This window comes from Epinephelus lanceolatus, chromosome 22 (assembly GCF_041903045.1).
Source record: "Epinephelus lanceolatus isolate andai-2023 chromosome 22, ASM4190304v1, whole genome shotgun sequence".
In the NCBI taxonomy this organism is placed as follows: Eukaryota; Metazoa; Chordata; class Actinopteri; order Perciformes; family Serranidae; genus Epinephelus; species Epinephelus lanceolatus.
This window is the reverse complement of record NC_135755.1, coordinates 35,031,754-35,054,333: the sequence shown is the minus strand read 5'-3', so window position 1 is coordinate 35,054,333 and position 22,580 is coordinate 35,031,754. Positions and strand designations below refer to the sequence as shown.

The window sequence follows — 22,580 nt, the reverse complement described above, 5'->3', positions numbered from 1 at the left end:
CCAATTTTAGAACGAGTGGTACCCATGAATCATATGCACACATACACATGGGCAAATAGAACCCAGGTTGAAAAATACCAAAGTTGTCCTTTAATGCCACTGGGCCCAAAAATTCCTTTTTCCCTTAGACTTACACAGAGAAAGGGATGTCTGTAAATCATTGGATTTTTTGGGGGGGGGGCGGGGGGTGTCAGCTCCCGCAAAATGACTCGTTTCACTATCAGGATTTGATCCATTCTATCCGGTAACATTTTGAAAATTTAGAAGAGCTGCACAATTAAATCCCTACTAGGGCTGTGCAAAATAGCCAAATATTTTATCATGATAAAAATCTCCCATCAATATCGATAATTATCATGATAAATGTCAAATCATTATTTCTATTAAGTTTAAAGGCTGATTTTTGCTTGTGCGTGGAAATTAAAGAAGCTTCTTCACTGACTTAAATCACATATAGTCTTATGTCTGTCACAACTGAACTAGGACCTGAACCCAAATGCACAACCCAGGAAACAAAGTTCAAACAAATAATCTCTTAATGTCAAAGTATCAACAGAAAATCACTCAAACAGAGGAAAAACTGCAATGATATCAAAAAAGTTCTGACAAAATATCAAAATAACAAGGCTAGACTTAAAGCAAAGCAAGGCAAAGTATCAACATAACACAAAACTTGACTACTGGCAAATGTGTAGCAAAGTATCAAAGTAATACAAAACCTGGCAAGACAAAGAGCATGGAGCATGGAGCTTCTCTGACACAGGACAAGATGAAATGGCACAGAACAAAGGGAGACACAGACAAATATACACAAGGTAATGGGGAACAGGTGGAAACAATCAGGGCAGGGAAGGCAATCAGACCAGCAGGAGACACACCAGGGGAAGGGGCAAGTTACCTTCACCTTCTTCTACCACTTTTTCTTCTTCTTCTGTTTGATGGCAGGTGGCAACTAGTGTTAAAGGTGCATCAGTAATATTGAGCATTTTTATTTCTATTGAGAAAAATTCTATTGAGATAATTACATTTTGCTTGACTAGTCCTACCACTAACTACCTTTTTTGGGGCACTTCCAACCACACCTTATGGTCTTTATTAGCAGTTGGAATCAGCTCAGTCCTCATCACTTGAACTAGGTATGGAACTTCTAGGACAACAATTTGTTTCAAGATATGTAAGATAAAAAAACATTCACCTCACCTGAAATACAATGTTGAAATGTCAGAGAAAAAAGGAACCTTCTGTGTCTTTACAAACTGGGACAAGTTCAGGCATACAGCCCATTCAGGCACAATCATGCTAGACCAGTGTTCACCACCTTTGCTATCAAATTTTCTCAGAGACAACCTTTTTGAATGATCCAAAGACAAAGTTTCAAAATTTGATTTAATATGAATAAAGTTGTAATTTCATGTGGGGTTTAAGAGATGTGTGACCAATATTACACATGTAAAAATAGTTATTTGAATTTGAGTTGTGTGCCTGTCTGAACAAATCTTCGAATCTACCTTGATGACACTTCCTACTTCCTCTGCCCTATTGTCTCTTTCCTCATCTGATTTCTCCCTCTCTGTTCTCTATCACTCTCCTTTACAGTAATCACATTACTCTCTCTCTCTCTCCCTCTCTTTCTGTCTCTCCCTCTCTCTCTCTCTCTCTCTCTCTCTCTCCCTCTCTCTCTCTCTCTCTTTCTCTCTCTCTGTTCCTGTCTCTGTCTGTCTGTAGAGCTGAGGGGAAGCAGAGCAGACCCTGCCCTTTGTGATTGGAGAGGGACTCACGACCACAGCTCCAGCCATACGGACTGTCTTTGCCTCCATCATGCAGACCTCCATCCTTCTCCTCCTTTCTCCAGTCCTCCTCCTGTCTCTCCTCTTCCCCACCTGCTCCTCCCAGAGCGATGCAGACCTCATTGTTCAGACACGTTCCGGTCGAGTCCGCGGCATCCGCATGCCAGTGCCGGACCGAAGCTACGTCACCTCTTTCCTCGGCATCCCCTTCGCTGAGCCACCAGTAGGGAAGCGGCGTTTCCGTCGAGCTGAGCCCAAGCGTCCGTGGACAGGGGTGTATGAGGCCAAAGCCTACCCCAACGCTTGCTTCCAGTTTGTGGACACGTCATTCCCCGGCTTTCAGGGCAGTGAGATGTGGAACCCCAACAGAGAGATGAGTGAGGACTGCCTGTACCTCAATATCTGGGTGCCCTCCTCTCCCAGACCACACAACCTCACCGTCATGGTGTGGATCTACGGCGGAGGTACTTGGTCACAACCTATTTATAATGAGACAAAATCTAAATCAGTTAGACATGACTCATTCTTGCAGTGGAGATATTAGATCAGTAGTGCACAAGACTGTGCCTTGTACTCTAGTGGGGAGCATAAAGGACTGCCAATTCTATATCAATATTAGGCAACTGTTAAATACGTGTCCTCTATGTCCACTCTTTGTACGTAAACAATCTAAAGTTGTCATTTTCTCTCTAGGCAGAGAAGGCATTGGGTTGAGTGGAGTCACAGTTTCTGTTTAGAATTGTTGAACTCTTTGGATTTTGACTCCAAATAATATCACAACAGTCTCATTTACAATAGAACCAGACAAGGCTGCCCTTTCTAGCTACCATTAACTGTCATTGCAATTGAGCCACCAGCCAGAGCAATTAACATTTAGCAGCATACAAAAGAAACAGTAAAAGGAGAGCACAAGGTTTTATTCTATGCAGATGATATGCCTCCTTACATGTATATTTGTGCATACTGTATATGATTGCATCATCTGGCCAATGATTTTGCAACTGCCTGAGAGATTTGGCTAAAGTTCAGGGTAAAAAGTAAACATCACGAAAAGTATGATAATGCAAGCCAGACCATGACAGTGTCTCTTAAGGCCTTTACACAAAATGTGAAATACACACCTGCGAATATTTCACATCAAAACTTTTCATACTGGCAGTGATGCAAATTTGCAACAGTTGCAACACTTGTTCAATAAAATGTATGATGCAAATAGTTTCACCGACAGTGATGCGAATTTGTGACATCTGCCAGGATCCTATGGACCCAGAGCAGCGTCTGACAGTATATCTGAGCTAAGTTTTTGCATATAAAGCTACTGTAAGCTATGTTATTGAGTGTCTTTTCAGTGAAATGCTCTGAGGTGATTTGAGTTCCCTTTGTTAAACACTTGCGCAGTGTTTGTGTCAAGGGCTTTCATTGTGAAAAGTAAGAACAAAGTGAGTTGATCTGGTGTGTGCTGCTTTTGTCAAGGTTGAAAGGAGTAATAAAGTTCTTTCTCTCATCTTGGTTTGGACTGCGGAACAGTGTTGATTTTGACAGCTATTTTAGATTTAGTCGTGAGATGAAAATGCTTATCAGTTTTAGTAACATTTTAGTCATTTTTATCCTTCATAGTCTTAGTCTGGTTTTAGTTTTTGAAAATTCATGACATTTTATTCAACTTTTAGTCCTTATGTTTTCTTTATGTATTTTTTAATCTTTAAACTAATTCATGTATTAGAAATTACAATCAAGGTAACAGGTTGTATAAAAAAATTCATTTACAGTTTTTTTTACACAAGTAATTTCTGCACACTTACAAACTGTCATTTCTCCAGCAGTTTTTGACAGGTTTAAGGGGTGATTTACGAGCAAACACTTATTGATCATCATTTGAAAAGCTCAAAATCTCTCTATTTATGCTCTTAAAAACTTTGTCACCACAAATAACTAATGAAACAGCTAGGATTTGTACCCAGGTTCATTGTTAACTCTGACTTATCCATCTCACTGTTGAGAAGCAGAAAAATAACTTAATTAAAGCCTGAATTCTTTCGTAATCTGCAACAAGTTGGTCAGGAGGTTTAAACTCGAGTCCACTCACAGATTTGGTGATTAAAACTAAACTTTCAGCTGTCAGAGAAAACTAATCTGGGTTCAGACTGTTTACTTGCAGCACAACTACACTAACAGATAACTGAGCCTCCTACCTGCCTGCCAAACAGCAATAAACTATAAACCTCCTCGAGACAGTTGGGTTCTGAGTGCAGTCCTGCAGGGATCAGATGTGAAGTCCATCGACTTGTGGCTGCTTGCTCCGCTGCCATTCAGTGGCTAGCAAAACATCCTGGCGCAGACTATTTATTGGAGTTACCCAGCCTGTCACTCATGAGCCATTAGAATTACAAGCACAGCTCTTCTTGGCTCTCAATGTTTGATAGTCCACCACAAACATTTTCCTCATGTCTCATCTCGTCAACAAATATGAAACATAAATTTTGTCTCAAGTTTTTATTATCAAGATCTGTTTTTAGCTCGTCATTGTCTCGTTTTCATCATGGAAAGATTTAGCCATAGTTTTCGTCAATGAAATTAACACTGTTGCAGAGCCTCCGTGTTGTTTTATAATCCTGCAACGTGATGGTTGGTTTCCGGAAAAATCAACCTTGTTATGGAAAGAATTATGTCACTTTCTTTCGCCGTGTAATATTCATGTTTGTGACAGTACTCATAACAAAAAGAAATATATTGACAAATGAAGTAACCCCACGATAAACACCCCCTAGTGTGTGAAGGCCTTTAGTGTGATGCCTTTTCAGCTGTGTCCTTATAGATTTAAAGATATTGGACTTTTTAGACATTAAACATCTCAAATGGTATCCTTAAAAAACTGTGTCCTTGAATTATAATCCCGCCATTGTTGAGGTCATGCAATCTTTCGACATTCAGTCTGTTTGTGGCAGATAGAGATACAATGGGTTAATACTGTTCTGTGATATTTATCATTTCCAGGGTTCTACAGTGGTTCATCTTCTTTGGACGTGTATGATGGCCGTTACCTAGCTCACAGTGAGACCGTCATTGTGGTTTCCATGAACTACCGGATCGGTGCCTTCGGCTTCCTCGCTCTGCATGGCTCTTCTGAGGCTCCTGGCAATGTCGGTCTACTGGACCAGAGGATGGCGCTACAGTGGGTACAAGACAACATCCATTTCTTCGGTGGAAACCCTAAACAGGTTTGTTTCTCTATCCTATTCTCTCTACACAAAGAATAAAGTGCAGGCTCACTGTTCATCAGTATTTGCTCTCTTTTTTACCAGGTGACCATCTTTGGAGAGAGTGCTGGTGGTGCTTCAGTAGGATTCCACCTCTTGTCTCCAGATAGCAGGCCTACCTTCACCAGGGCCATCCTCCAGAGTGGGGTCCCCAACTGTCCCTGGGCTTCAGTCAGCCCCGCCGAGGCCCGCAGACGGGCCACGCTGCTGGGAAAACTGGTTGGCTGCAATGGAGGCAATGATACCGAGCTGGTGGACTGTCTGCGCAGTAAGGATCCACAGGAGCTTATTGACCAGGAGTGGCAGGTAACCTTAACCCACACATCACCACACACTGAGTCAAAATAAATTATAACAACAAATGTAGATTAATCCACTCGCATAGTGATACTTTGATTTCTTTTTTTTTTTTTTACTGTTAATATTACCAATAATCTGATGTGCATAGAGTAATACTGGTACAGTTAACATTTTAAGTTCCACAACAATCCTGTGTTATTATTTTATGTATCTATACATGTTAGGTGATTCACTGTACTTCAAATAGGCTGGTTGTTCTTTACCTTCAAAAGACAAATATACAGATTTAATTTGAAGGAGTACATTGATTTAAGAACCCAACATTTATTGGAAACAAACCTTCTTAAGTTTAGGGGAGACTCGTGGGTACCCATTTTCATTCAGATATCTTGGGGTAAGAGTTTAAGGGATCCCTTTGAAAATCTCCATGCCACTTGTTGCCTCGCCAAAATGTAGCACAAATTTGGAGCATTATTTAACCCCCTTCCTGACAAGCTATGCCGACATGGTTGATACCAATGGGTGCACTAGGTTGTCTAGATTCATAAGGTACGGCTATCTTTGCACTAACCTGAAAAGTGAGCACTCCACAGCCTCTTAAGTACTGTAATTTCAGCTTTCAATTATTTTCGCCGGTGGAGGGGGCCAGCAGTTGCATTAGGGTGGTCATGACCCTACCCCCAGCACCCTCTTTGAGGCACCACTGGATTTCAGGATTTAAATGCATTTCCTCAGAGGTTACTTTAAGGTCTTGTCAGCCAGGAGTTGCTACACTCATTTTAGAGGTCCAAAACACTCTGGGTCTGCAGCGGTGTATCATATGATGAGACCTATGGCACATACCAGATGTGCTGTGGTGCAGCACGTCTACCAGACTATGCAGCATACTGTAGAGATAAGTGAATTGGTCTGCTAGCCTGGAGTTTACTGGGTATTTTTTCACCAGATCAGTCATGTGATATTTGGTCTTTTATGTGTTTGTTTTATGTGTGTATGTGATTTTTCACAGTCAGTCAGATCAACTCAGTGTTACATTGAGGTTGTCATCCTGTTCTGAGCAGGTCCTGCCGTGGTCAGCCCTCTTCCGCTTCTCATTTGTCCCCGTTGTGGATGGCGAGGTCCTGCCTGACACTCCTGAGGCCATGCTCAACTCAGGCAATTTCAAAGACACTCAGATCCTGCTCGGGGTCAATCAGGACGAGGGCTCCTACTTCCTGCTGTACGGAGCTCCGGGCTTCAGCAAGGACAACGAGAGCCTCATCTCCAGAGACGACTTCCTAGAAGGTGAAGCTCACTCAGACGGAAAGAATGGATAGAGGCACAAATAATACTGCAAATTCTTTTCTTATACTGTTTGTAGAATTTGACTGTTTTCCATTATCATTCTGTTAATGTGATTTATCTAAGAGAATTATAGAAATCCCCATTATCAAATTCAACTATAACAATTACAGTTATGATTCTACTTGACAATATCACAATCACAGTATACCTCTAAACATGATTAGAAATGCATCTTAACGTTAAACCTCACTGTGCCAGGTGTCAAGCTGAGTGTGCCACATGCTAATGATATTGGCCTGGAGGCGGTGGTGCTGCAATATACTGACTGGATGGATGAGAATAATGGGGTGAAGAACCGCGAAGCATTGGACGACATCGTGGGCGACCATAACGTCATCTGCCCGCTGGCCTACTTTGCCCGCACCTACGCCCAGCACAACGCCCTCAAGGCTAACATGGGAGGAGTGATGAACAGTGGAGGAAACTCACAAGGTTAGTGTATGTGAATGTGTTCCATTTCACACAGTTGTCAGCAGTGTAGTTCTGATGCATCAGTAGGACTTGTGTGTCACCAACTGTAGCACTCCTTTCCTCACAAAGCCAGCCTACATCTGGCACACTGTAATTGGAAGGATTTTTTTTAAGCCTCCACACCAGTTTTGGCCGTGGCCAAGGGCATTATGTTTTCAAGTTGTCTGTCCGTTGTATGCCCCATTCTTGTGAATGCAATATCTTAAGAATGTCTTCCGGGAATTTCTTGAAATTTAGCACAAACGTCCATGTGGACTTAACAATGAACAAACTAGATGTTGGTGGTCGTAGGTCAAAGGCAAATGTCAGTGACCTGGTCTGTCTTATTCTCATAAACGTGATCTTTCAAGAATACCTTGAAGGACTTGTTTCAAATTAGGCACAAACGTCCTCTTTGAGTCAAGGATGAACTGATTAGATTGGTTGTCAAAGGTCAAGGTCACTGTTTCCTTGCTTACATCTCCTTCTTGTGAATGTCATATGTCAAGAACACCTTGAGAAAATTTCTTCAAACTTGGCACAAACATCCACTTGGACTGAAGGGTCAATTGATTAGAATTTGGTGGTCAAAGGTCCGTTTATTCATACACACACATCATGCGTCACTCTCCATATGTCATCTACCAAACACACCCTCCCAATTTGACGGTCTATTTAAGCTGCAAAATCTTCCCAGCTCTCGCTTTGCCTTGTCAGTGCCACTGCTGACCTGCATCAGTACTGCTGCTCACTCTTTCAACTCCACCTCCACCCCAGCATCCAACTGCAGGCTCCAGCTAAGGGGGGAAATGTTTAATCATCACTCCCCAATATCCAAAGTAAACATTTCTGTGGGGAGCAAAAAGGGCTGGAGTCTAGTCAGAGTCTAGAGCCAAACGCTAACTATGTTCTGTTGTTGAAACAAATACATATTTATACAGTGGTGGAAAAAAGTTTTCGGGCACCCTTAAAATTTTACACAATCTCAAATAGTAACATGAAATATTTGTGGAAAAATCTTTTTTGTGTTTCAAAAGGTGTGGCTGCATTAGACAGATACAAGTAAAACTAACAAAACTAAATTCTTGACAGTTTCAATATGTCAGTTCTCAACATTTTCGGTATCAAAGTCAACAAATAACAGAATGTGTTCAAAACTGAACAAAAAATAAATAAACCATCACATCATCAAATTAATATTTAGTAGTCCTGCCATTGGCACGTAGTAGAGCTCTAATCCTGGCTGGCATGTTCCCCACGAGCCCTTCACACTGTTGAGGGGTAATCTTGTCCCATTCTTCTTGAATTACTGCTTTTAATTCTTCTAAATTCTTTGGTTTATGCTTTGAAACAGACCTTTTGATAATCCACCACAGATTTTCAATGGGGCTCATGTCCGGGGATTGAGCTGGCCACTCTAAGACCTGGATACTGTGCTCCTGCAGCCAAGTTCTACTGGCCTTGGATGTGTGGCAAGGGGCATTATCTTGTTGAAACATCCAGTTTTTACCTCGACGGAACAGTGCATGTGCAGAAGGGAGCATGTGGGTTTCGAGAATGGTACAATACTTGGTAGAGTTCAATGTGCCATCACAGACAGTGAAATGACCAACACCAGCAGCACTCATGCATCCCCAAACCATGATACTGCCTCCACCATGCTTGACAGTAGGTACTGTACATGCTGGAGATAATGCTTCACCTGGCCTTCTGCGTACCCTCACATTAGTAGGAGGAAGATAAAACTGGAAACTGGACTCATCTGACCACAAAATCTTCTTCCAGTTCCTGGCTGTCCAGTTCTTGTGTGCCTGGGCTCAACGACGCCGGGCTAACCTCTGTCTCTCATTGATCAGGGGCTTCTTGATAGCCTTGTAGGACCTTAAGCCATGATCTAAAAGTCAGCCACGTACAGTGCGGGTGGAACACTGGACACCAGTTTGGTTTGACCACTGCTGCTGAAGCTCCTGTGATGTCATTCGGCGGTTTTGCCTGCACATGCGGATCAGGATGCGGTCATTTCTTGCTGAAGAAACCCTTGGACGCCCAGATCTTGGTTTGTCTTCCAAGCTGTTGGGTCGTCTGTATTTCTGCAGAGTGTATCCAACTGCTGAAGGACTGCATCTGCACTTCCTGGCTATCTGGCGGCAGCTGTATCCTTCCTGGCTGAGAATCTTTATCTTCAGGCGTGTTTCCTGCATTAGGTTCCTTGTTTTAGCCATTTTTGTGTCTGAAGAACTTTCAAATGTGCTGGCTTTATGTAGACACGAAGCTTGGCAACAAAAATTGTGCCTTTTAATAAAAAGAACGACCTTCATCACTGGTACCAAAATGACCCAGTACTCAAAATTTCTTATGTATTTTTATGGAACCAATCAATTTTAAGTTTTAATGGCTTTTTTAGGATTTATTTAGTATTTTGGCTGTGACTGTACTAAAAGAAATTGCACTTGAAGACCTAAGAGTGATTCTTAATGCAATATTTCACAAATGCATGGGGTGTCCGAAAACTTTTTTCCACCACTGTATATATATATATATATATATATATATATATATATACACATATATACACATAGATATTTATCATGCAGCAAAGGGCTGCAGGCTGGAGACTAGCCTGGGCTGCTGCAGCGAGACTGAAGCCTTTGGACATGGGGTGTTTGCTCTATCCACTAAGCCACCGACACCCCAGTCTACATAGTTCTGGTGTGAGTTCCAGAGTGTTGGAGATATCGGCCGTAGAGATGTCTGCCTTCTCTCCAGTATGATAGAACTAGATGGCACTCGGCTTGTGGTGTTCACAGCGCCAAAAAACACATATGATAAACAAAAATGTCTCTTTGCACAATTCATGACCCGGTTACTCAAGATAATCCACACACCTTGTTGTGAGCAGTTTCATGTAGGAACTATTTTCTTTCTACCAAACTACACCTGCCAACCACATTACTGCGAAGGAGGAAGCACTTTTCTATTGATAGCTTACCTAGCACTACTGAGCTAGTTAACATCACAGCTTGGCCAAGGGGGATGCCATTAATGTTTACATCTTGCTCTGTCTGATCACAAGCCTCTTGTCAATGAGTAAATGCAGGTAGACATCTCTACAGCTGATATCTCCAATGCTTGGCAACTCACACTAAAATATCTAGACCAATAAATAGCACTACAGGTAAGAGGAACAATAGGTATTTGGGATTCTGGGGGGAACGGTCCCTATAAGAGGTTAAAACAAACTGTCTGCTGTACATGTCTAGTATATTTGGAAGAACTCTCGCAGGTTCGACCTACAATGCCTACTAACTTACCTTATGTGCCTACAGTCTACACTGCAGTGTAAGACTAATGCAGGACTTAGTCTACATTTCTATTACACTTCTGTATTTTTAGATTATGTTGTCAAACTTGGGATCCTGTCTGGTTGTCTGATTGCTCATATTGCCCCAAAAGCTAACTGTTATTTGATATATAACGGGGTACCACCTGGTAATGTTGTCATAATACCAGAATTTGAAAGGCATACTATGCAGGATTTTCCTAAAAAACAATGTAGTAATCCCTCTCATTTTATCATTTATGTCCACCTAGAAATGTGTAGCATGTATTTTTTCTGCAAAGATTCTGCAGTCTGTCTGTATTTTTTTATTTTCTGTTTAGGACATATATAGGTGTGTACTCCCATAGCGCTCAGGTTAGGTTGGGACTTTGTTTAAAAAATAGCAATGAGGTGTCAGACTGTAAGCAGCAGGCATTCAAGAGACACAGCACAGAAAAAAAACAATAGTTAGGCGAAATGAGAGTGAATCTGGGGTTGGGTTTTACTTTCATTTTCACTGGTTAGTGTAATTAAAAACTGTAACCAACAATCTTACATAATTTACCTTTAAACTTTGATACAATACTATTATTATACTACAATACTAGCATAAAATGATACTCGATACCTCTTTCAATACCACGCAAAGAGGAAAAAAAGTACAAGGCACACAAAATAGATTTTTTTTTAATTCACAATCTGCACACAGTGCTGGTATCGAAAGGATCACTGCACACACACCTTCAGTCATGTGGTGAGTTCACTGCTTGAAAGAAGTCCTTAACAAACACAGGTTGAGGACCAGTTGATGTGTTCTTTCCTCTCATTTTCATCTGTGCAGCCCTGAGTTGAAAATCTGATTCTAGATCAGTTTTTTATAGCTTCAGTACTTTCAGTACTATTGAATGTGTAATTAACGTAGATTGTATCATTTGTAAACACATGCTATCAAAAACATATCAAACTATCGATACTTTTACAACCTTACCACCAGGGCCATCCCAGCCCTCAGAGGATCTAAGATAAATCAAAATCAAAATTTGTGAAAAATGTTTTCATATATTCTCAAAATAATTTACCATTATTTCTAAATAATGAAAGAAATGATAAATATCTGTCCTCATGAATAGAGTAACAAACACATCATGTATTGACAAAGTGGATCAGATGATTGATCGCAGAATGTTTTGGGGGGTTTTTACGCCACAGTTTGAGAACGGCTGGGCTATATGAAATATTCAAACCAAATACTCTGTGTGTTTATGGCTGCACCATTCCATCAAATGGAAACATCTGTCATGTCTTTCTTAATTTCAAACACACTTCCCCAAATAACCACTCCACCTTTTGTCCTTCTGCTCCCCAAGGAGGGATCTATCTCTACCTGTTCGACCATCGAGCGTCCAACCTGGCCTGGCCCGAGTGGATGGGTGTGATCCACGGCTATGAGATTGAGTTTGTCTTTGGCCTGCCACTGGAGAAGAGGCTCAACTACACCCAAGAGGAGGAGAAACTGAGCCAACGCATGATGAAGTACTGGGCCAACTTTGCACGAACTGGGTGAGGCATCACAGACAGAAAAATGAATCTGCTCTGACCTTATGAACTCTAATGAGCAGCAGAGAGAAAGTACAGCAGAGAGGACAGACCAGTCCATCTTGATTAGGTTGCTTAGCTACAGAGGAGATGAGGTGGTCAGTTACAGAGCAGACCAGAAGTTGCACAGTCTGGTTACTGCAAAGCAAACATCAGTCCGCAGATACATTTTCCTCATATGAGACTGTAGTTAGGTTAAGAATAAAACATCATGGTTTGGCTCTACATTCATATTGAAAGTAGGGATGCACAATATTGTTTTTTTTTTTTCACCAATATTCAATATGCCGATATGTAATAACTCATTTGACTGATAACCAATATTGATATATCCACTTTTTTCCCCACCTAATTTCAGCGATCATAAAGTCTCTTCTGTTGTGGAATCAACATCATATTATGCATGCATACTCTTATCGTTATGGCCCACCAGCAGATGGAGACATTAAATAGCATACTTTTCAATGTATTTAATATTCAATCATTGTGCAAAATAAGAAAAAGTCTGGTGGCCAATTCTTTTTTCTTTTTTTTTTTCCTTTTTTTTAAAGATTTTTTTGGGGGGCATTTTTTGCCTTTAATGGACAGGATAGTTAAGTGTGAAAGGGGGAGAGGGGGGATGACATGCAGCAAAGGGCCACAGGCTGGACTCGAATCTGGGCCGCTGCGGCAACAGCCTTGTACATGTGGCGCCTGCTCTACCACTAAGCCACTGACACCCCGTGGTGGCTGATTCTGATAGTTCACTTTAAATGGGTTTTTCATGAAATTTAGTCTAGTGCCGTCATGAGGTCTAAATTTAGTTTGTCCAATATTTTCCAAAACTAATGACATTCCCCTCAGCCTCAGCTGTAATTTGTGCTAGAAGACTCTGGCTTGGCCTCGGTTCCTCTCCCAGTGTTAGTTCCTCACAGTACCTTAACAGGTAGATGTTTAAGAGGCAAAGTGAACCTCATTTGCTGAGCCCAGTCAGATGGTTGCTGACAGCATCTCTTCTTTTGTGATCAAATTATTTAGATCAGAGACATTTAGCAAATGCATGCTCCACATTGATTAAAACAACCAGTTTTTCCAGACATTTTGGCTGTATCAAAATGTAACTTCCATCCTAACATTACTTTGAATAAATTACATCTGTCTCTCCACGATTTAAAAATAAGGAATGCTCCTAATCTAATTATGTCTGGACAGTGTAGTGTCTTTTTCTTCTTTCTTAGCGAGTGAGTAATGGCCCTGCTGCAGTAACAGCACAATGCTGATGCCAGGCTTACAATAAAACAGCCATATATTGAGCTGTTTCTCTTCAACTTGAGCACAGAAATTTTTATTTTGTTAAACTTCGAGAAAAAATATGGATTAGGTTACACCAACTATTTATGAATTCATTACTTAGTTTAAGTCTTTCCTAAATTCTCAGTGACTATTAGCTAATTTCAAACTCGTCGTTTACAAAATCAGGTTGCACAATTAAAACTTAGGAATTGCCTCAGCTACCAAAGTCTTCAGTAATGTGTAAATTATGGGGAAATACGTATAAGAGCAACCTACAGAAGATTTGTATACTACAAAAAAAAGCAGTAAGTATAATAAATCATGTTGGGTATTGTGAGCATACAAATCTACTGTTTATAAAAACACAGACTCTGAATAGGCTCTGTGCACCAGCTCCACTACTTCGTCAAAGGAAGTAGGCATGAGTATTTCCTGTCCTATACTACTGGATTAAGTGATTAATCAGGTGTGTGCTGGGTGTGCCGCACACCTGATTAATCACTTAATCCAATAATGGAGCTGGTGCACAGAGCCTATTGTATGGATTTAGTGAAGCTGAGAACTGCAGTAATCTTGTTCAAGGCAAGAAACAATGCACTACCAGGCAACATTCAAAAATTGTTCATGGAGAGAGAGGGAAATTATGATTTATGAGGCAAATTTAATTTAAAACAACCTTGTGTTCGGACTACTCTGAAAAGTTTTTGTGTTTCAGTTTGTGCAGTTACCCTTTGGAATACCTTAGATGAGGAAACTCAAAGTAGCAAGAACCTTGTGCAGTTTAAAGACAGATATAAGAAAATATGAATTGATAGGTATAAAAATGAGGAGTTTTAATTATATAATTGTTTTGATGTACTTTTTGGTATTTATTAAGTTTCTATTACTTTAATTTGTATTTTAGGTTTGTGAGTTTATTTTGTTAGGTCAGAATATTGTAAAGAAGGGGCAGAACTAAATAAGCATGTGCTTCTTTCTGTTCCCTCTTGAACTTAAGATTTATTTTACATTTTGATTTCACACTGATAACATTTGTTCAAGATAAATAATTAAATGAAAATGACCAAAATAAATCGGTTGCGGGAAAACATCTATAGCACTGTTCAATCAAGAGCAATCAACTATGTTAAGAGGAAGTCAACTCATGCTAGCATCATAAGTTTTATTTAGTGCTTTTTTTATTGTCATCATGTTATTTCATGTATGAAGGTCATGTACTGGTGACATTTTTTTCCTTTTTTTTAAGTGAAAAATTATGTGAATAGGTCTGTAACAACAGTTATGGTACACATTTGAAATGTAAAGTATGTTATAATAATTTTGGTGTCATTGAAAAATATCTTTGATTTCATTTCATATTCAAGGTTCTGCCTACTCTATTTCATGGTTATAATCAGTTTTTCTTCATTCAACCTTCCTGTGCAGCAACATAAGGCTAATAATTAATAAAAGAAAAGAGAAAGAAAAAAAGTTACCCGCACACACTTGCAAAATATAAATACATAACTTTCAAATACAAAAAGAGTAAACAAGTGCTCCACTGTAGCTTCTATTCATTAATCTTGTCCCACATGATAGTAATTTGACCATTTAGACCATCTTTTTTTCAAGCAGTTTCAAATCCTCCCTCATTTATAAGTGAAGTACTCCATCTGATATATTTGTTGAACAAATCCTAAGTATAAATCTTTACCAGGAATTGCACCAAAGAGTAAGGATCATTGCTGGTCTTCTCTCCTATTGTACAATTTTGAATGTAACTTCTTATTTGGAGATAGCGGAAGAAGTGGGAGTGTGGTAAATGGTAGAGAGATTTAAATGACATTATTCCATTTTCATTTAGACTTTGTCTAAATAAAGCCAGTCCCTTATTTGCCCAGAAAGCAGAGTCATGTTTATTTGGGGTAAAATCAGGGTCTTCCTCTTTCTCTCTCGGTGCCATTAAATCATCTCCTACTTCACAATGTCTCTTAATTTTTCCCCATATCTCCAGAGTATTTCTGATTAGGGTGCTTTCAGTTATTTGTATCCTTCATTGATACACTGTACAAAAGGGAACTGTTTTTATTGAGGCGCGGTATTGACCTCCACCCTGCAACAGAGTTATAATTTAGCCAAGTACGTCTTGTTTGCATTTGAGCTGCATGATAGTAATGCTTTAAATTGGGTAGAGCAAGTCCCCCTTCTCCTTAGCCAGTTTCAGTATTTTTATTTTAACTCTTGGTTTTTTATCGTCCCAGAAGAATGCACTCATCATTTTGTCCCAGTTCTTGAAATGACTTGCACCTAGATACAGGGGTATTGTTTGAAATAAAACCAAAAGGCGGGGGAGTACCATCATTTTAATTGCATCTATTCCACTACCCAAAGAAAGTATAACAGTTCTCCATTTATTCAGATCTTGCCTAATTTGTACTTCCAGGCAGTCATAGTTATATTGGTATAATAGTTTAACATCCTTTGGTATCACAGTTCCCAGGTTTTTAATTCTATCTTTGTCCCATTGCCATCCTTTTTTCAATTCTCTGTAGACAGGGTCACTGATTTGCAGAAGTTCTGATAATTATTTTTCAAGTTTATGATATATAAAATCATGTCGTTGGCATATAAAGTCAGTTTATGACATTCCCCTGCTGTTTTTATGCCTTCCAATGTATAAGTTGCTCTGATATATGCTGCCAGAGGTTCAATACAAATTGCAAAAATTAGGAGATAATGAGTCCCTTGTCTCGTTCCACGTTTCAGCTCAAAACTGCCTTATAGTATCCCAGTAGCCCTGACCTGTGCTCTAGATGTTGTATACAATTCTTGAAGCCATTTAATGAAAGTTTCATGAAAACCAAACATAATACAAGTTTCTAATAAAAAAGGCCATGCCACCATATCAAAGGCCTTTTGAATTTTATTTCCATCTTCATACATGGATCAATATGGTGTTCTCAGAGTTACAATATATATATACCAACCTAACTGATTTAACTTAGTCAAATGTTGTTGGCATAACTTTTGGTACTTTGAGTTAAAGTGTGGCTTGGAATTTCTCAAGCCATTGATGACATGATTTGTTTGATGTCCTCCATCATTAGCAGTCATTACAGTTGAAAAAAGGTAATGAATTGCAGTCACAATGTATGTCATCACAATACTCATGTGGCATATCGCCACATGTTTCAAATCGCAATGATATTGTATCATGACTAAAGTATTATAGTATACAGTACAGGCCAAAAGTTTGGACACACCTTCTCATTCAATGCGTTTTCTTTATTTTCATGACTATTTACATTGTAGATTCTCACTGAAGGCATCAAAACTATGAATGAACACATGTGGAGTTATGTACTTAACAAAAAAAGGTGAAATAACTGAAAACATGTTTTATATTCTAGTTTCTTCAAAATAGCCACCCTTTGCTTTGATTACTGCTTTGCACACTCTTGGCATTCTCTCGATGAGCTTCAAGAGGTAGTCACCTGAAATGGTTTTCCAACAGTCTTGAAGGAGTTCCCAGAGGTGTTTAGCACTTGTTGGCCCCTTTGCCTTCACTCTGCGGTCCAGCTCACCCCAAACCATCTCGATTGGGTTCAGGTCCGGTGACTGTGGAGGCCAGGTCATCTGCCGCAGCACTCCATCACTCTCCTTCTTGGTCAAATAGCCCTTACACAGCCTGAAAGTGTGTTTGGGGTCATTGTCCTGTTGAAAAATAAATGATCGTCCAACTAAACGCAAACCGGATGGGATGGCATGTCGCTGCAGGATGCTGTGGTAGCCATGCTGGTTCAGTGTGCCTTCAATTTTGAATAAATCCCCAACAGTGTCACCAACAAAACACCCCCACACCATCACACCTCCTCCTCCATGCTTCACAGTGGGAACCAGGCATGTGGAATCCATCCGTTCACCTTTTCTGCGTCTCACAAAGACACGGCGGTTGGAACCAAAGATCTCAAATTTGGACTCATCAGACCAAAGCACAGATTTCCACTGGTCTAATGTCCATTCCTTGTGTTTCTTGGCCCAAACAAATCTCTTCTGCTTGTTGCCTCTCCTTAGCAGTGGTTTCCTAGCAGCTATTTGACCATGAAGGCCTGATTGGCGCAGTCTCCTTTTAACAGTTGTTCTAGAGATGGGTCTGCTGCTAGAACTCTGTGTGGCATTCATCTGGTCTCTGATCTGAGCTGCTGTTAATTTGCCATTTCTGAGGCTGGTGACTCGGATGAACTTATCCTCAGAAGCAGAGGTGACTCTTGGTCTTCCTTTCCTGGGTCGGTCCTCATGTGTGCCAGTTTCGTTGTATCGCTTGATGGTTTTTGCGACTCCACTTGGGGACACATTTAAAGTTTTTGCAATTTTCCGGACTGACTGACCTTCATTTCTTAAAGTAATGATGGCCACTCGTTTTTCTTTAGTTAGCTGATTGGTTCTTGCCATAATATGAATTTTAACAGTTGTCCAATAGGGCTGTCGGCTGTGTATTAACCTGACTTCTGCACAACACAACTGATGGTCCCAACCCCATTGATAAAGCAAGAAATTCCACTAATTAACCCTGATAAGGCACACCTGTGAAGTGGAAACCATTTCAGGTGACTACCTCTTGAAGCTCATCGAGAGAATGCCAAGAGTGTGCAAAGCAGTAATCAAAGCAAAGGGTGGCTATTTTGAAGAAACTAGAATATAAAACATGTTTTCAGTTATTTCACCTTTTTTTGTTAAGTACATAACTCCACATGTGTTCATTCATAGTTTTGATGCCTTCAGTGAGAATCTACAATGTAAATAGTCATGAAAATAAAGAAAACGCATTGAATGAGAAGGTGTGTCCAAACTTTTGGCCTGTACTGTATATAATATATAATATTATAGTAATATCGTATCTTGGAGCCTCTGATAATTTCCACCCTTGGTAAATACCAAACCTCTGCACTGAACCAGAAGAAGCCCAACACAGACAGTAGGTCCATCAAAGGCCAAACCTGGTCCGAAAGTGAACACCATTTGTAAATATTTATCTGAACCCGACCCTGCTTTGAGTTACAGTGTGTTGTTTTAGTTTAGTGAAATGTAATTTTAATCTTTTTTAAATGGCATTTATCAAGTTTCAGGTCAGGTATGTTGACTGTATTCTATACAAGCTCTGTCAAACGTCACTCTGAACAGGTCAGATATTAGCAAGGTAACGTTAGCTTTGTCAGTTAGCCCAGTTACAGCTGACTGGGTGTTAATGTTTAGTAAAAGCTTATCTCTGTGTAAGAACTAGTTTGTGTGTGGTTTTGATTTAGTAAGTCAGTAAAGACTTACATTAGAATTAGGCTAAGTTTGAATTAATTAGCTGGTGCAGCTGGTTTCTGGTGTAATATCAAGGTAATGTGCCCTCAGTCAGTCACATTTTCCACTGAACAGTATGGGTTAGCTCTGTGTCATGCCGTGCTAAATTAAACAATCAGTGTTTGCCAGTACTGATGTTGATTGGCTGTTGAATCAGACTGCCTTTGTTTTAGGTGAGTGAACCTAAAACACTGGCAACTGAGTGCAGAAATAATGTTGAAAATCTTTTTTTTTTTAATTGTAATATCCCTTCTTGTTTCTTCTCGTTTACCTCCACCTTGTCTTCCTCCATATCAGAAATCCCAATGTGAACCATGATGGGCTGGTAGAGAGCAAGAGGCGTTGGCCTCTGTTCACCGTCAGCGAGCAGAAACATGTCGGACTCAACACTGAACCACTGAAGGTCCACAAAGGTCTGAGGAACCAGATGTGTGCTTTCTGGAACCGCTTCCTGCCACGCCTCCTCAACATCACTGGTAAACACTACATCTAAACACTGCTTCTGCTACACACGACATCTGTTCTAATGTTTCATATTAAAGAGGACCTATTATGCTCATTTTCAAATTCATACTTGTTTTTTGGGTTACTACTAGAACATGTTTACATGCCTTATTGCTAAAAAAAAAAAACAAACAAAAAAAAAAACATGCTATCTGTGCTGGAACACCTGCAGTCACCCTCAATCTGAGAAGCTCCTGTCTCTTAAAGCCCCCCACCCATGAAAGCCCAGTCTCTTCTGATTGGTCAGCATTTCCAGGTGTTCAGTATCTCAGTGTCTCCTTCCTGGGGAATGACTGTAATGGAGAATAGCAGCTGCATTTTAGACTGTGAAAAATCACCAGTAAAAGTCTCTAAACACAACTAGGCAGTAAATCAGAAAGAATTTAACAACAGAAACCAAGATTACGTTTCCTCGACGTTAGCATATAGCTACATGCAACAGTGTGCTTGCAGCCGATGAATATGTATTGTAGCACTTTCTCCCATTAAAAATCACCAGTAAAAGCTTCTCGACACAACCGGACCTGTTCCTGTAGAATTATGATCCAAAATTGGAGAGTAATTAACAACAACAGCAATCAAGACTACATGTCTTCCTGATGTTGCATCTACATGTAGTTGTATACTTGCAGCCAGGAAATGACTGTAACGCAATGTAGCTGCAATTTTGTACCATGAAAAATAACCAATAAAAGCTTCACACCAGACATGTTCCAGAAAGAAAATGATCCATAATCAGGGAGAAATTAATAACAATGGCAACCAAGCTGACATTATTCCCTGACATTAGCATGTAGCTACATGCAAAAGTGTGGTCACAGCCAGTGAATGATTTTGAATAACAGCACTTTCTTCTGTTAAAAATCACCAATAATGTGAACAATTGGAGCAGATAACCATATAAAGAAATCCACCATGATCTGACGTCAGCTAGGCTATAGTGCAAAAGTAGTAAAAATGTTGGAAACAGACTAATCAGAACGGTCTGAAGCTGTAGGCTTTTATTCACAGGGATCACTTTTACATATGTTTTCTTCATTATATGAAACTATGATTATATTTAATACCAATATCTGAAATTGTAACACCATATGGCAGGAAATAAAGGAAAATGATAATAGGTTCCCTTTAAATGCCTTTTTCTAACTTTGAGAACACACTTATCAAAGTGCTGACTAAACTGTTGAGGGACTCCTTTCCAGTACACCAGGCCTTATTCATCAAACATTTTTGACTTTTGGATTGTGTCTAAGGTCATTGCATTCCAGTTTCCTATTATACTGTACACTCTGTATCCACCCTTTTTCATTATCAATCACAAAAGTTTGCTATCCTCTGCACTCTCATGCGCTCATATCTCGTCTCTCGCCCCTGGTGTCTGCCCTCAGAGCGGCCTTTATTACGTAAGACCCACCCTCTTTAGGTTAGCAACCAAACAAAACACAAATAACAACCTGTGACTGTGACATAAGCAGCAGGACAGCGTTAGTGTAAAGCCCAACAACAGCTTCAGTAAAGCGTAAAAGCTCAGCTGCTAACCACTCTTTCCACTGTGTCTCTGTGTCCCTTCTTTCAGACAACATAGACGAGGCAGAGCGTCAGTGGAAGGTGGAGTTCCACCGCTGGTCCTCCTACATGATGCACTGGAAGAGCCAGTTTGACCATTACAGCAAGCAGGAGCGCTGCACTGACCTCTAAGAGCCTCAGCAGAGAGATGAGAGAATGACAGGGAGGGGGGAGGCAGAGAGAACAAGCTGTGGCCATTTTCCTCCATAGCCCCCTCAGTGAAGTCTAACTTCATTCAAACTTCTGTTTTTTTGTTTTACTCCACATACAAACACAGGCACTGTTGATCTTCATTTGTATTATTTATACTATTTATTAATGTGTTGTTTTTCTGAATTTCTGTGTCCCTGTGGAAATTAATGGCTATGGAGGGAAGTTGTCATCAATATGGAGGAATTTTAGAAATGTCAAAGATGTGTCATTACCTCTGGCGTGTGTGTGTGTGTGTGTGTGTGTGTGTGTGTGTGTGAGAGAGAGAGAGAGAGAGAGAGAGAGAGAGAGAGAGAGAGAGAGAGAGAGAGAGTGTGTGTGGTTTGAAAGCCCCCAGTTACACTCAAATCGACAGGCCCATGACACTGCACCACTGCTGGTTTACTGTTGACTCACTTGTCTTTGTGTTGATGTCATAAATTCATCTTTTGTTTTCTGAGGATTCCTTCTTTACATATCAGGGTTTTGTGTTTTTGGACTCAACAACACTGTTTCTTTTTGTCGAGGCCTTTCAGTCTTGTTCTTGTTCATTACTATGACCACTATTCTCATAACCTGTCGTATTCAGCTTCACTTTGTCTTGTCTGTTACTCATGTGGTAAAGCCATAAGCTGGGTTAAATCACTGTGTTTCTGTGTGAAAAGGCGCCATGGAAACATTAGACTACATTTCTCTCTGTACTGAGAAAACCACTTTATGCTAGTTTGATGTGACATGTCGGTTTGTAAGTTAGATCTTTTATTTGTACTTTGGATGGTGTATGACATTCAGCCCAACTGATTGGTGCCTAATTTACATTTCAGAAGATCACTCTAAATCTGCTTGACGGTTGAACAAAAACAGAAACAAGTCATGTTAATGTTAATGGCCTGTTTCAACTGTCTTATTTGCATATCAGCGTAGTGAGACAGAAATAGGGTGCAGGAAGTGAGCAGAGAAACTGAAAATGTCTGCTGATAATGCAAAAAACAATCAAAATGTGATTCAGTATCCCTGCAAATGCATCACAGATGCAAAGGCAATCTGCGGGTAATCTGCTTAACAGCTGCCACTTGGACACGAGATAACTGCGGGATAACAGCAAATGTTACAACAGGAGTACAACTGCATTGTGTCATAAAGTCAGTGGTGTCAACAATAAAAACAATACTATATTAAGCAGAACTTAAAGGAATACTTCATCCAGAAAATGATCATTTGTATATCAGTCACTCACACTGAATTCATGATGAAAACATTTTTCTCAGATGCCTCCACAGTGAACTAAGAATCCAAAAACAGAAGAAAAAAAAATCTGTATGAAATGGAGCAAATGGGGGCAGCGTTTAACAACAGCAAATTTTTATCAAAACTTTAGTTTACAAACACTCACAGAACTTGTGCAGTATAATCGAAGTCTCATTTATCCAGTCGTATGCTCAGTACTTCCACTTAAAAAGTCTTATGCACAGATGAGGAATGCTCCAGGTTAACTCCGTGGAAAACAGGGGCAGAATTCAAATGCACACCCTTGCCAAGGCAGGCTACTTGGTGTAAACAGATTTTTTAAATACAGTCCTGCTGCTGTTTAACTCGGAACCCCCTCACTTCCATTATGACTTCCAAATTATGATTTTGTGGGTAAAGTATTTTAATGTTTAATTTCTC

At 40.1% G+C, this 22,580-nt stretch overlaps 1 protein-coding gene across 1 annotated transcript in view; it reads left to right on the top strand.

The window, feature by feature from the left end:
• ache (acetylcholinesterase (Yt blood group)) overlaps positions 1 to 21,094 on the top strand; it is a 46,438-nt gene extending 25,344 nt beyond the window's left edge. Inside the window, exons 2-9 of the mRNA XM_033609273.2 lie at positions 1,726 to 2,251; positions 4,782 to 5,005; positions 5,090 to 5,350; positions 6,406 to 6,628; positions 6,887 to 7,120; positions 11,825 to 12,017; positions 18,951 to 19,129; positions 20,734 to 21,094. Of these exons, the coding sequence (XP_033465164.1) occupies positions 1,819 to 2,251; positions 4,782 to 5,005; positions 5,090 to 5,350; positions 6,406 to 6,628; positions 6,887 to 7,120; positions 11,825 to 12,017; positions 18,951 to 19,129; positions 20,734 to 20,855 (1,869 nt within the window). The 5' untranslated portion in view covers positions 1,726 to 1,818 and the 3' untranslated portion in view covers positions 20,856 to 21,094. The remainder of the gene's footprint in view (positions 1 to 1,725; positions 2,252 to 4,781; positions 5,006 to 5,089; positions 5,351 to 6,405; positions 6,629 to 6,886; positions 7,121 to 11,824; positions 12,018 to 18,950; positions 19,130 to 20,733) is intronic.
• The last annotated feature ends 1,486 nt before the right edge of the window (positions 21,095 to 22,580 follow it).